The following is a 13706-nucleotide window of genomic DNA, read 5'->3' as shown; positions in this document are numbered from 1 at the left end:
ACAATTAACTAGCTGCGCTGGCCTCTTGCTCCTGTACAGTTAAATAACACTCGATAAATACCGCGACAAATCCACCACTAAGCTTCACGCTGTAGAACTGTTCAAATAACAAAGAAAATAGATAATTGTTCTATTTTTGGAATCAAGTCACGTGTTCTGACAAATATGAATCCAATTCCCCATTGAAAGGTAGGAATCACCAGTGAAAAAATGATTTGACCTTTCTGCCGAGGAAAGTGACCACATATGTCATGAACATTTACCCTGCGTTGCGTGGTAAATGCAGGTAAATCGCGCTGCTTAAAATCACACACCAGTGGGGAGCAAGAGCGAATAATCTTCTTATTAAGGATGAAGCTCTTTAGGCCGTGAGTCATTTTCTCTTCCGTATGCAGTATGTAGCCACCTCTAGTTTATGACTTGCTCAATAGAGGGCTTTGGGTGTACATGTCCTTGGAAATAATATAACTAGATGGCGTGAGTGGTTTTCACAGTATATCCACGGAGTGAATGATGATGAGTGAGGTGAAGCGTCCGTCCATGCATCCATCCATCCGTCCGTGTTTCCGTCTGTCCTTCCATGAGTCCGTCCATCTGTCTGTCCGCGCATGCTTCCGTCCGTCTGTCTGTCCATCTGCCCATCCGTGCTACCGTCTGTGAGTCCGTCCGTAAGTCCGCCCATGCGCCCATCCATGCTTTTGTCCGTCCGTCTGTCAATCTGTGCGTTCGTCCGTTCATGCATCCGTTCATGCGGCTGTCCATGAGTCCTTCAGTCCATCCATCCGGACGCACGGATGGATTCACACACGAACGGATGGACACACGGACGAATGGAGAGACGCTTTGGCCCACTCATAATCATTCACTCCGTCGATATGCTGTGATATCTTTTACTCACTACTTGCTTATCTTAGCAACGTTGCTTGTTGAGCTTGTTTTGATTATTTATCTTATTCACAACGACTTGGACAATAGGGGTGTCTCAAACCAGTATCCATCACTCCCAAAGTTCTGAAGTTCGGACAGTCTGAAAGTCTGAAGCTAAGCTGCTGCGAACATGAGCACTGATGTGAATCTATGCTGAGGAAAGGAAAATGAAACAAGTGGTGAGGACCGAACCCACAATTTCCGCGCGTTTCGTGTGGAGGTCATGAATTTCAGAATTGTAGATTGTCGGCCTTCTTGGTTCGCCATTATGATGATATAAACGTAGCACCGAGGCACAGAGAGCGCAACAGGAATTGCAAAGAAGCCCCACTGTGAGGTAATCAGACCCCATTTTTTTCCCAACTCACATATCTGTAGTCTGCGATTTATCACAATGGGTTCTTAAAAAAAGGGCACTTACCTATCAGCACAAAGCTGTTAACGCGATACTGAAGATAAACAGAGGTGTTAACGTAACGTATTCTCCTATGTACTATATTTTAGCGAATTTGTGGTAATTGGCTGATACTAAAAAAAGTCCGAGTTCCATACTCCTAGAGCCGATATTTTAATGAGACGTGACCAACATTTAGGTATATTCATCCCTCTACCCCCTCCTATCCCGACTTTCGGCAACCTTCCCAAGACTTCCCAAATTCACTCACTGGATCTTTCTATAATAAACTACACATCTACCATCAAACGCACAACTATAGGCTCAAGTGGGCGCCGTCCAATCCAACGGTGATGCAGGCGAATTCACTGGGCTTTCGTTTTTGCTTTTTTGTATGCTCATTGTGCCTCCTGTTTCGGTGGGAGTGAGACTTTCGGTATTTGAGATCCGTAAGATATGTAAAAGAGTTCAGATTATACTTTTCATTTAATAAGGGTGTATGCACGTCCATGGATGTTTCATTAGGCGCAATTATGTATTAACTTCTAAGGCAGTGTGATACAAATTGTCAGTGCTGACGAATACCTGGCAGAACTGACATCTCTGCAATCAAAAGCGCTGAATTGCCGTGATGTATAGTCGCCGCAGAAAAACACCGGCACAAGCGACTATTGGCCGAAAAGTTCACTTGTGTTTATCTGTTTTCTATCGAGACCAATGTATTGAGCAGAACCGTCGTCATCCCACACAGCTGCCCAGCCGCTACTCATAATATTATAAAAGGGCTCAGAACAATCCGGTTAACCTTCTTATCTTTTCTATTTCATTTCTCTCTCTCGACCTCTCTACTCATTGAACGTCTTTGTGTGCTGTGCTTTGCGGAAATGTACGGATGACAAAAGGTGAGAGCACATGAGGGGAAAATCTATCACTAGATTTAATTTTGCTCAGAAGTATTTTCCACGTTTCGCGTAAAGTGAAATGTTGCAAGGAAGAGTGAATAACACATTATTTAAGTTTGCGTGCGTGCAGTATTCCCTCATTTCACTCTCATGACTGCGTACGGAACAGCGATTAGGCTGAAGCAGCACATCCGACAACATCGCGCGACAAGTATTTTACTCACGGAGCGGTCACCATGGCTAGCGAACTCTCTGCCACCTGAGGTTCCGGGGTCGGCATGTTGCGGCCGGCTGGAGTCGCGGCGTCGTCTTGCGGCAGACCGTAACTTCGGATCTCCTTGCCGAAGCTCGTGTAGATGCCCGAGTCCGCAGAGTCCGAAGGCACGCGGCGTACCTCGAACACCTCGGAGCCCTTCTTGCGGCCGGCCTTCTTAGGGCCCGAGAGTACCAGGCGGCCCTTGCGGCTCCGGGGCACCCGCAGGAAATCCCTCGGCAGCGACGCGTACGGGGAGCCCCGGCCGATGGCGCAACTGCTGCCGTTCTGCGCGTGAACCAAGGATTCACTGTAATTCAACTGAAATAAGGAAAGCTGCCCCGCAATGATTAGGCGGGCCGCTTCATAAAGTGACGACCGACATCATTTTCTGCTGCGGACACTAGCGAGGAACGGTATGACTGGCAGCCACCGTCACTGCTTCAGATGGCACATATGGAAACAAAGCCCGCAGCGCCTGCAGGGAGGGCCATTGCGTAACCGAACCTCCTCCTCGTACTCACCTCTCTCCGCGGTAGCCGAGCCAAGGCCAGGGAAATGGTCAGACGAGGAAAAAAAGAAAAAAAAAGAATTGCTGCACGTCTGAATTATCATTGGTCACCTCGCTTCCTCAATTTATCGTTTCTTGTCATCTATTTCCTACAAGCGCTTACCAGATCGAAGCCGTCGTGAAAAACAAAAGCGTTTGTTCAAAAAGAAGGCGGGCACGGATTATGTTCACTTTCCTACGGCTTCTAACAGCGGCTGACACTGACTCTAAGACTTGCGAGGTGGACCACGAAAAAATCAGCTGCCGCTGCGGGGTCGCATAGCATGAAGGAGTGGCTGACGTTCGGTGTAACGAAAGTGCTGCTTCTATTATTTTCGTAGTAAGGTAGACAGACAAAAACAAGGAGAAAAAAATCTGTGTATCAGGAAGCCGCCAGCTTGAATGCCGTTGCTAAGGCAAGGTTGTCATTATCTCCATTGCTTTCCTTGTATGCCACAATACTCAAAGGTGCGTATTACAACCGGCAGAGACGTTGCAATATGCGGCAATACAGGAGGCGCAGCGAGCACCGGGAAAATTTGTATACTCCACGAAAGGCGACTGTTTTCGTTCTTTGACCTCTTGAAGGTGGTGAGCTTCATCAGTATACGAAACTACATTAATAACTCAGCCATAACTTCGCGCGTATGGTCAGGCCGTTCGGATAGTGCCGGCCTGTAGCAATACATCAGAAACGTCTGAGAGGAAAGAAAAAGTAGTGCACTAATTCGTACACGGAGCCATCTAAGCACCGACAGGCAGCATGTTCTTTTTTATTTTTTTACTGAAAACCGCGATCGCACAGGAGAAGCGCAGTGGCGCTCACCTCGTCGTCCGAGCAACGGCTGACGTCTGCGGTGACGAGGATTTCGGGTGGTTCGTCGTCGCCTGCGTCTGCCACCCTGGGCACGAAGCCTGTGGAGCGGACCGAGCCGTCCCGGTTCATGCACAGGCGCGTGATCTGGCAGCCGCTGTCGTTGTGTTCGTTGGCCCTGGACTTGAACGAGTAGCGGCCCGCGAAAGCGTCCTTGGAGCGCGCTTCTTTGGCGCTGCCGACGCCGCCCTCAGAACCGTTGTCAAAGCTCGAGAGGCTCGTCGAGTCGCAAGACTCGTAGCAGGACGGCACGGCTGACTTGTCTTCCGCGGCTGCGGCTGCCTTGAGGACGTCCCTCACTGCGCCTAGCTGACCGCACGGAATCACGTCCAGCCACTCGGGCGCGCCGCCGGCCAACGCCGCCAGTGGTCCCTCGGCCGTCCGCTTCTTCTCGCGGCGCGACGGTGGCAGCGACCGGTGACCCACGTCCATCGTCGCCGGTCGTCGCGAACTCGCACGCTCTCCGTGCACGAATTCTGGACACATCAAAAGGAAACCGGAGACGTCAACATAGTTCCGCACAGGCCACCATTGGCCGCCATTGGTGCATCTTTTTTTATTAATGACGCAGATAGGTTATTTCCATTAGTAGAGGTTTCCATTCAATCTAGTAAGGTGACTCATAATGTCGCCTTTCGTCTCCTGCACCACGGCAATCATGGATTGTCAAACAGATAAATAAAACAAAAAACACGAACTATACAAATATACTGCCATTGGAAACATTCCTTAAGTTCATCGAAGGTACGCTTTAAGGGGAAGAGGGGTGTGGGGTGTGCAGTCAGCATATAATAGTGAATAACCTTGACGGAGGCTAGACATCGAGTGCTGTTAAGTCACGCTTTGGTTTCATGTACGTTGGTTCTCAGTGACACATTCTCCACAGTGCTGCGATAAATCCTGTTTCAAGGTGAGCCACCTGCTAACAATAATGCAGTTTCCATCGCTAGGAAGTGCCTGCCTAAATGCTGCACTAAAAACTAGATAAACAACATAGAAGGAAGCGCAACATGCACTCGGCACGACAAAAATAAAAGCGAGATTCTCCTTCTACGCAAGCTTCTAGCCATTTTCTGGCCATCAAAACTGCCCCAGTGCATTACAAATTGCTTCGTAACATGCATCTGCAATTGTTTGCCCAAATGCACATGCTCGCAATGACCGCTAAGGCTCCTTAACGCCAGCGATTAGCACAGATAGTGCGATAATGCTAGTCTCAAATGGTTTCGAATGGCCACTTTGGTCGCAAAGAAACTGCTTTGGCTTGGTCGCTGGTTGCTAAATTTTTGGTCGTGTAACTGCAGATGCAAACTTATGCATCAATTACATACGTAGGAACAGGTCGCCAGCTTAGTTTATGGGGCAGTGGTAACGCGAGCCATATGACAATGCAAGCAGACGGAAATTTTGTGTGGCGGTGGGTATAAATCGCCCCCAGGTGTGAGCATTGGTCACATTGAGGCACTTCTTGGTCGCCAGTCGCGAATGGTCGTGCGACTGGTGCCAGCCGCAGGTGTCAACGAGCATTTACAAAGATCGCTGCAGAGATCACAGCATAACACGCATCGTTGCGTCATGAATAATCGAAATTCTTCATTAAAGTGATTGGGGACCTCACATAAGTATTTTTCATGCACTGGATGTAAGTACTATATAGATTATTCTGATTCTCTTACCCATGTTACGCATGATTTTGTAGTACACGAAGTCACGCCTGCATTACCCCTGGCTTCCGGCATAAACTGGCACTGCCGATTACATGCCGTACTTTGTATATTCGGGAGTGCGCATGTGAAAGACATGTAAACTGACATGGAAGAAAGAACAAACATGAAAACCTAGCGCGAAACTCGACAACCAGATGACAATGCCTAATATGGGCATGCCCTTTAGAAACACAACGTTGCTTTAACGCCTTTATTTTTGTCAGCGTTTGTATACTTACACATATTTGGGGCGAACGGCGCTTCTGTTACTGACAGCTGTCATGATGACAAAGCGACAGACTAAAACATTGAGGGGACGTTTCGTTAAACAGAAGTGACATCGCAGTTAGTGCTGACAAGCAACTTACAGATGACGCATCAGCGCCTGTATTGTGCAGCTCGATCCCTTCAATCCGCCTTCTGCCCTCCTTGCACGTCAGCACTATATATTCTACAATGCTTTGACACGTTCATAGTGCCAACTATGACGCAAGCTGAGGGACTAGGTTTATAAAGAAATTGTACCTCTAAGGTTCATGCTGACCTAATTAGGTAGTTTTTTTGTTATGGAACAGCCACTTTCACTTATTGGTTTATTTGAGTTTATTATTTGTTGGTGCTAATTGAGTTTAAGTAAAAAAAAGTTAACTGAAAATCTACCCCGCGCTATCACATGCCCGAAACAAAGCCAAGAAATTATCTGAACATGCTGAGAGGAGAATAAACGCTTAAAATGCCACAAAAACAGGGGGCAAATCGCAGTTCTGAAGCATCGACTATTCTCTGCACATCGGCCAATCTACCGATTGCCGCTTTCTTATGATCAGTCACTCGGACATTTGGGTTACGACCAACTCACTATTGACTTTACAATTTCATTAGTGTCTTCCTCTCGATATCCCTATCCTAAGCTTGAATAGCAGGAAATGCTTCGCATTCAATAACCGGAGTGTTCTCAAGCGGCTTGTTTTGGAAAGACCCCTAGCCTCCGCTGCCTTGTTTTTTTTTATTACTATACCTTCTTTCCTGTGAGACCCAGAGGCAGGTGATGTACACAGCGCTTGACTGACAAGAGAATCCTATGAACTATCAGCCCCCCCCCCCCCAAAAAAAAAAAAAAAGGCAAGTGCTCCATTGGAAACCTGACACAGAGGTTGACAAGGTCCTTCCAAATATTAGACTCCATTAGCATCACTTGCTACTGCTGTTCAGTTCTGAAGGTTACAGTGTTTTTTATCTTTCTTTTTCCATTTTTCCTTCTCTTTTAACCCACACACTCCTCTCCCTATAAACGGTAGTCAAGTGGTACTACCTCTGGTTAATCTCCCTGCTTTTCTGTGTATTCTCTTCTGTATTCGGGGGGTGAGTGGTCCAATTTTCAGACAATGCATTTACTACCGTGGCATTTTGCACATGTATCTGAAAAAAAAAAAGAATTCGTGGAACATCTACCCAGTCAAGTTTATTAGGAACGTTAAAACTATCACCAACATTTACTATTAGTATTGTGTAATTGGTTGTAGAAAATTTTAACATGTTGCGATTATTATCATGATTATTGCAATCCAGTGTAAAAAGTGATTAGCAATCTTTATGGGCTATTTCTCAAAACCACAAAGTGCCCATTGATGTCAGGGAGCAGAATATCTTGTGATCACCACAACTCATTTTTACCTGCCCTAACCCTATATATTGTCCGCTCCTGCAACTCGGGATTGCCTTGTGTCACCATCGGACATCCATTCTGAAGCATTGGACAAGAAGAAATGATATATATATATATATATATATATATATATATATATATATATATATATATATAGCAATATCATATACGTATAAATCAAGAAGTTTTAGCATGTATATACATATGCATGTCCGACAAGGTAGTACCCATGCTGTGTTACAGAAGTCTAGTATCCAGACAGCAGCTAGCCAGATAGTGGTCCAAATCATAGTAGACAAGTCTATACGTCGATGTGTCACTCGGTATGTGGGAGACAGACACCACAACCTGCGTGAACCTCTCAAAAAATGCCGATAACATTAAAATGGTCTGTTTTCAGAATCATTGATAATTTTTAATAGTTCAACATATTATTAGAGTATTAAGCTGCGTTGAGCCAAAACAATCTGCGACTTCGTTTCTTTCTTCTGAACACGTGGAAGGCATCCGTTGCCGACGTTGAGCAGCACGCGTTCGAAGTAAACAATGATTTGGGGCTTTTAGATTGTACGTATGCGTCTTTACGTTGATGTGTTGCCGAATACCGGTTTTCGTTTACTGTCTTACAGGAACGCATGTTTTTCAACTTTGCATGTTTACGTCTCCGCAAACAATAAATGATGATGCTAACTATATTTAAACTGCATTTACCTTAGATAGAATTCAATGACCACTGCGGTAAATTCACGAGACGTTTTTTTTTTCTTATCGTGTGTAGTGTTCTCGCATGCGCAAAAGGGTACAGAAGTACAAAGTTAGTGCAACGATGTTGTCGATGTGACACTTCGTGCGACCGTAGTCATGAACACGTTGGCTTACGCGTAATGGTTTGAGGTGAAAATGATAAAAAGGTAACTCATTCGTGATAACACCGCTGCAGGGTTTTTACACCAGACGTAGAATGCACAATGTTTCTGTAAAAGCAATTTCGTAATTGCCTGGTTCATTTTGGCCCCACTAAATAGTCGGCTCCTCAAACATTTACGGCTTCGATGTTATAGGCCATTGTTGCTCTGGCAATTGGCTGAAACAATGTAATCGCTATTGGCACTCGTACTTAAGCTTAGTTTTACTCGATGGCTGGAGCCTCCGCAATGCGTATATCGCGAGTTCCAACGAATGAAGGCAGGTTTGTGAAATAGGGTTGCAAAGCCTATTCAGAGGGTATACGTTTTGTAAAGGTTAGCATTCCGTAAAGGCCCGCGCGTGCGCAGATTCTATATGGTATCCGCTAGGAAGTTCAGGTGAAAAAGTATAGTACAAGCTAAAAGCCCCAGTTATATGTGCATAAGTCACCTTCGATGATGCGCTGTCAGCAAAAATTGTAATGAAGTTAATCCGAAGTTTATCTCAAGGTTATCCGAAGAAGCCTTGGATGAAAGAAGTATGAGTCAACTTGATATTCTAAACATTTCGATGCGTACGAATGACTGCCATGTGGTATGAAACACAGTGATGGAATATTTAAACGAATATATGCTGATTTACTTGTTGGCAGGGGATAAAATTCTACATTAAGCGGTGCAGCATTTACGGCTTAATGTACGTACTGATTTCCCTCTAGTGCGGGCATGTGAACGCACGGCGGAAATCGAGGCGGAGAACATGCCAGTTCCACGTGCCTCATCGTCTATGGCATGTACAACAGGCAAGCGCAGTACTGTCGTTGCCTTTGTGCTAGCTTTATTATTGTGTGCCTACAGAGTTCCGAGGCCCCACTAACTCTACGTTTCCGAGAAGCGCTCAAGCGTGTATAGCATACAACAGCACAACGCTGTATTCGCGCTGCCGACACCCTTTGTGGGAGCAAGTGCTCGTGATTGTCGAGTGAGATTCGTTCAAAATGTACCTGTACGTGTGAGAAAGCTTGTTTGTTGATTACGGAACGCTTATTACAATTCACACGGTGGATAAAAGTATAACATTACCTTCTGTTGTTGTCTAAAAGGTTTATGCTCTTATCAAATATTGACCTTGCGGGCACAGTGACACTGTTTGTTATGCCTCGGTTATAGTGGCATCGAGGTTGAATACAAAGTGGCACTACATGTTTGTAGCTTTCGTTCTTGTTTTCTTTTTTTTATTCTTTTTCAAGTGAGCACATGTTGAGGCCGCTGGGATCATAGCACAATTGCGGTAGATTTTTTCTATGAATCCGCTCTTTTACTGTGTAAATTTTAGATGCTTGGTTATTTAGACGAACGCCGGCTACTCTTTTTTGAAAAGGGAAAGTATTAATATTATTATTATTATTATTATTAGAAATTGAAATAAAAGTAATGCACGAAAGTTAACAAAAGCAACAAAGTAAGGCAGGTATTGAGATGGCGTGTATGCGCTAATAAAGCCCGTAACAGAAGCCACACAAAACAGATTTGCACTTTAGCTCCTGTCACCTGAATTCAAGAACGACAGCTCGCCATATGAAGGTGCCGTAAAATTTTATATATTATAAACAACATGCATAAAGCGACAAGTAAGGTCACAGACATATGCTTCATTTTAAGCACACAAAAGGTGGTTTCATTTGCACCGTGGATAACTAGCTGTAGAAGTTTTCAAGAAATAATTCTTGGACTGTTAGTTCATGACTATTACCTTGCGACGAAAGAAAGCACCCACGTTTTTTGTTGTTGGTCTCTGAAAGTTTGCGACCCCTGATTTGTACAGGGTACAATGAAAAGGGGCATCCAGAAAACAGTCGGTTTGCCATTATTAATTATTTAGTATTCGGAATCATGTTTGTGCACTTTGCGTTATAATCGGTCTAGAAATTCCCGCTTGGTACATCCCTCGAATAAGGCTGGATATTATGCGAGAAGAGCCTGTGATATGTACAGTGGTATACGATACGGAATATTGTATAATGAAGGAACGAAGAAAACAGAAAGGCAGAAGGCAGGTAAGTTAACTATACACGAGTCCAGTTTCGTACGTTGCGGTGGAGGAAGAGAAAAGGATAATAGAAAGATGGGAGAGAGGAAGGTGGGAAAGAAGGAAATCAGAAGCAAATGAAGCTGCGCGAATGTAGATTCCGCGTATATATTTGTTGGTGAACCTCTCTTTGCAATAATACTCAGAATTGTTGGCGTGTGCTGCATATATATCGCCCAATTGAACACGCCTTTAAAAAGGAAATAAAGTAAAATACAAATTACGTGCCAATTTGGGGGGGGGGGGGTCATAACTGCGGTCACCTGCACATTAGCACGACTTTTGAAGGCCAGCTACTTCTTGGAGATGATGGCCCTATGGCCCGTACTCACAGACGAACCTTGGCTTTACCTCACGTTTTTCTCACGCTTCTGTACTCTCGACACGCGTTATAAGGGCACAAAATTGGTAACAGTGTAAGCGATAACAACAATATTGGTTCATAAATACTGGCCTACTCTGTTCATCTAGAGAAATGAAGCTTTAAAAACGAGAAGGAAAACTCGAGGTTAGCATCCGGGTTCATGAATACGGGCCTGTGTGTGGTATTGAGTAAATAGAGGCGGTACAGTAAAGCACATGAGCGCTCGCCGCGGTTTTCGTTAGGCCAAAAACACTGTAAATGAATAGACCAGCCAGCCTCGCCGCTAACATTGTCATTATTCTTTCGCCGCCAATGGAAATAAATCGTAATAATTGTAAATGCACGTTGCAAAATTTTAAAATGGCTCGCAATGAGGATTACGATAAATTGCAGAAGTTACCGAACGTGTCCGCCGTTGAAATTCGCTGCGCGTCTCTCATCCTATATGCACGTTGGCGATGCTGCACGTGTCCACAAGTTCGACCACATCGCGTCTTACTATTCAAGATCTTTTAACGCCATATAAAGCTGGTACTAGTAATGGAAATTAGTTCTGCGAAAAGCCGCAAGATCGTGTAAGGGTTTAGAAAGGAAAAAAAAAGTGGACAAGTACCCGTTCGTAGCACGTAAACACAGGGAAATCCGCACAAATATTTTTACATAGAAATGCTTCTGCTACAAGTGGGTTGTTTCAAATATTCCTTTCAAAGGCTGGCACTAGTTATGCAATGTTTGCCATAGCAGCTGAAAGACGTGGTTTGCGTCACCTGTTCGTCGCTAATACCTGCAGTATGACTCTCGTCATAATGCGTCTTTTTCTCTCTCTTTAGGTATGGGTAGGATGGTCGGTGAGCCACGATATTGGTCAAGCAGCACGCATAAAAGACGTACACGCAAAGATTATGAAAGTGCATGCAGACGCTTTGTTAGTCAAGCTCTCGCCATCGTATGTGTGTGTTTTTTTTGGCTGTGTGCGTGAACGTGTCTCTTTTTTTAAATATGCCGCTTCATCACTGTCGCATCCTATAACTTTTTCAATGAAGATGTGAAATGGAAATGTAGGCTGCGTTAGGGCCGCCTATTGCAGCTCATCTCCGAAACTAATCTACGATACACTCCTTTTCGATGTGGCCCCGAAAGCAGCAATATGGATAGCTGCGCTCATTTCCTAACTTGGCAAGCTTTCAAGCTATACTGCCAGCCGCAAAACAACAACGTAAATATAACCAAGACAAAACTAACGAAGTGAAACCACCATTTTTGGGGGGGAAGGGGGGGGGGGCTCTCGTTTTTTTTTTTGGGGGGGGGGGGGGGGGGCATCAACTGCTACGCACAGGCTGAATCAGGTTATTCAGCGTAAGTTCGAATCCGATAGAGGCCACTGACGAGGATCGAAAAGCAAGATAAGCCGAATATCATTCATTATATGTAATACTGGTTGCGTTTTATAGAGAGCTCCGTAGTTTGTGCTCAACGCGGGAACAGGCAACCAAGCGAGACACAGAAACTACGCGTGAGTGATTTGCACACCCATTCATCGGGTTCGACATTTGTCATAACATGAGGTCGTATATCACAGCTGCTCACGAATCAACTCTGGTAAGTCGTGATAGCTGTCTTATTCTCGAATAATAACCGCCTTTTGACAATTATATGCTTCCTGGGAGAGGAAGACGAAGTGATTCTTTGTAGAACACATCTCGCTCGTCTCAGTGCTTTTCTGGACTTTTCGCTGCAGTTTTGGGGTGTATTGCCCCGTAGGTTGCGGTAATGGATGTACAACCTCACGAGGTGATGTCCGACTCCGGTTCGACCGCAGCCGCTACCTCGAGGAAGCGAGGAAACACATCCAATGAGAGCGATAACACTGAGCTGTACTCCGCCTCTTGCGACGAGTCCTCAGACGACGGCTTTCAACCTGTCCTGCACCGCAAGGCCAAGTGACCAATCTTCAATCCATCGCCGGTGTCAAGTACATCCACCGTGAAAACGGCACCCCAGCGATGGCCCCATTTCATCCTGTTTGTGCCAAAGAACGCTACCGAAAGTCTGCGTGTTCTGAACAGGCAAGCGCTTTCGCTCTATTTTGAGAACACTGTGCCGAACGAGATTAAAGACCTACGGCTTAATACAAGAAGAAACATCCTGGCTGTCGATGTGCAGCACCCGAGTGCGCTGAGCACGCTGCAACAAGTAACACAACTGGGAAACATTGCAGTTAGGTCCATCATACCAGCTGATGGTGCGACCACATCAGGAGTCATTTACCACATTAACATGGAAATCCCAAACGCAGACCTTCCAATACTTATAAAACCAGCGAGTCAAGACAACGTCATTGTCAGCGTTGGACGGCTTGGTAACACACGCTGTGTGAGAGTAGCGTTCAAAGGTGACCGTCTTCCCGCATTCGTGAAGGTTGGCCCCTTTCGTCAACAAGTTTGACCGTTCATTCCTAAACCCGTGCAATGCTTCAATTGTGAGAAGATCGGCCATGTAAAGGGTGTTTGCAGGAGCTCCGCAGCGCGCCCCAGGTGCGCCGAACCACACGCGGAAGACAACTGTAGCGCTACCACACTGAAGTGTCCTAACTGTCAGGGTGCTCACAAGGCTTCTTTGAAAGAATGTCCGCACATAAAGAAATAATTTTCTATTCTGAAGCAAATGGTACGAGACAGCTCAACCCACAAAGAAGCTGCCGAGAAAATCCGGCGCAGACGACGTCGCCGTCGAAGGTCTTCACGTCGGAGAGCGCCAACTTCAGGCGATAAGTCGACGCATCAGGAAAGGTCGCCAGCTGCAGTTTACAGCACGGCAAACACAGACGTTGGAAAAGAGCAAAGGGGCAGACCTGTCTCTACAGAAGAGTGGCCTCCACTTACGCGTACACAACGCTCAGAAGAGCCGCAGCAGAAGCTGTCTTCTTCAGAGCAAGCTGCTGCAATGGAGGACTTGCGGAACACAGATCAGCAAGTGATAGCTCTTTTGCGACCCTTAATTAACGCCATCCGCTTGTTGTTAAGCAACTTGCACACACCGTCAGCAAGAAGTGCATTGCAATTACTGGACGCTTTAA

The 13706-nt window shown here is 45.6% G+C and overlaps 1 protein-coding gene across 7 annotated transcripts in view; it reads right to left on the bottom strand.

Annotated features, from left to right (window-relative positions):
• The window catches only part of LOC119176099 (uncharacterized), an 86516-nt gene that overhangs the window by 5958 nt on the left and 66852 nt on the right, over positions 1-13706 (bottom strand). For 6 of the 7 annotated variants that reach the window (XM_075876932.1, XM_037427232.2, XM_075876931.1 and 3 more), the window contains 2 exons: positions 3853-4376; positions 2448-2764 (listed from right to left, as the gene is read on the bottom strand). In XM_075876932.1, the coding sequence (XP_075733047.1) occupies positions 2448-2764; positions 3853-4332 (797 nt within the window). In that variant the 5' untranslated portion in view covers positions 4333-4376. Of the gene's footprint in view, positions 1-2447; positions 2765-3852; positions 4377-6918; positions 7032-13706 lie in introns of those variants that run through there. The other variant, XM_075876929.1, reaches the window with a different exon arrangement.

The sequence above is a fragment of the Rhipicephalus microplus genome, chromosome X (genome assembly GCF_043290135.1).
Source record: "Rhipicephalus microplus isolate Deutch F79 chromosome X, USDA_Rmic, whole genome shotgun sequence".
Taxonomy (NCBI): Eukaryota; Metazoa; Arthropoda; class Arachnida; order Ixodida; family Ixodidae; genus Rhipicephalus; species Rhipicephalus microplus.
The sequence above is the reverse complement of the archived record's forward strand: the minus strand, read 5'-3'. Positions and strand labels throughout refer to the sequence as shown.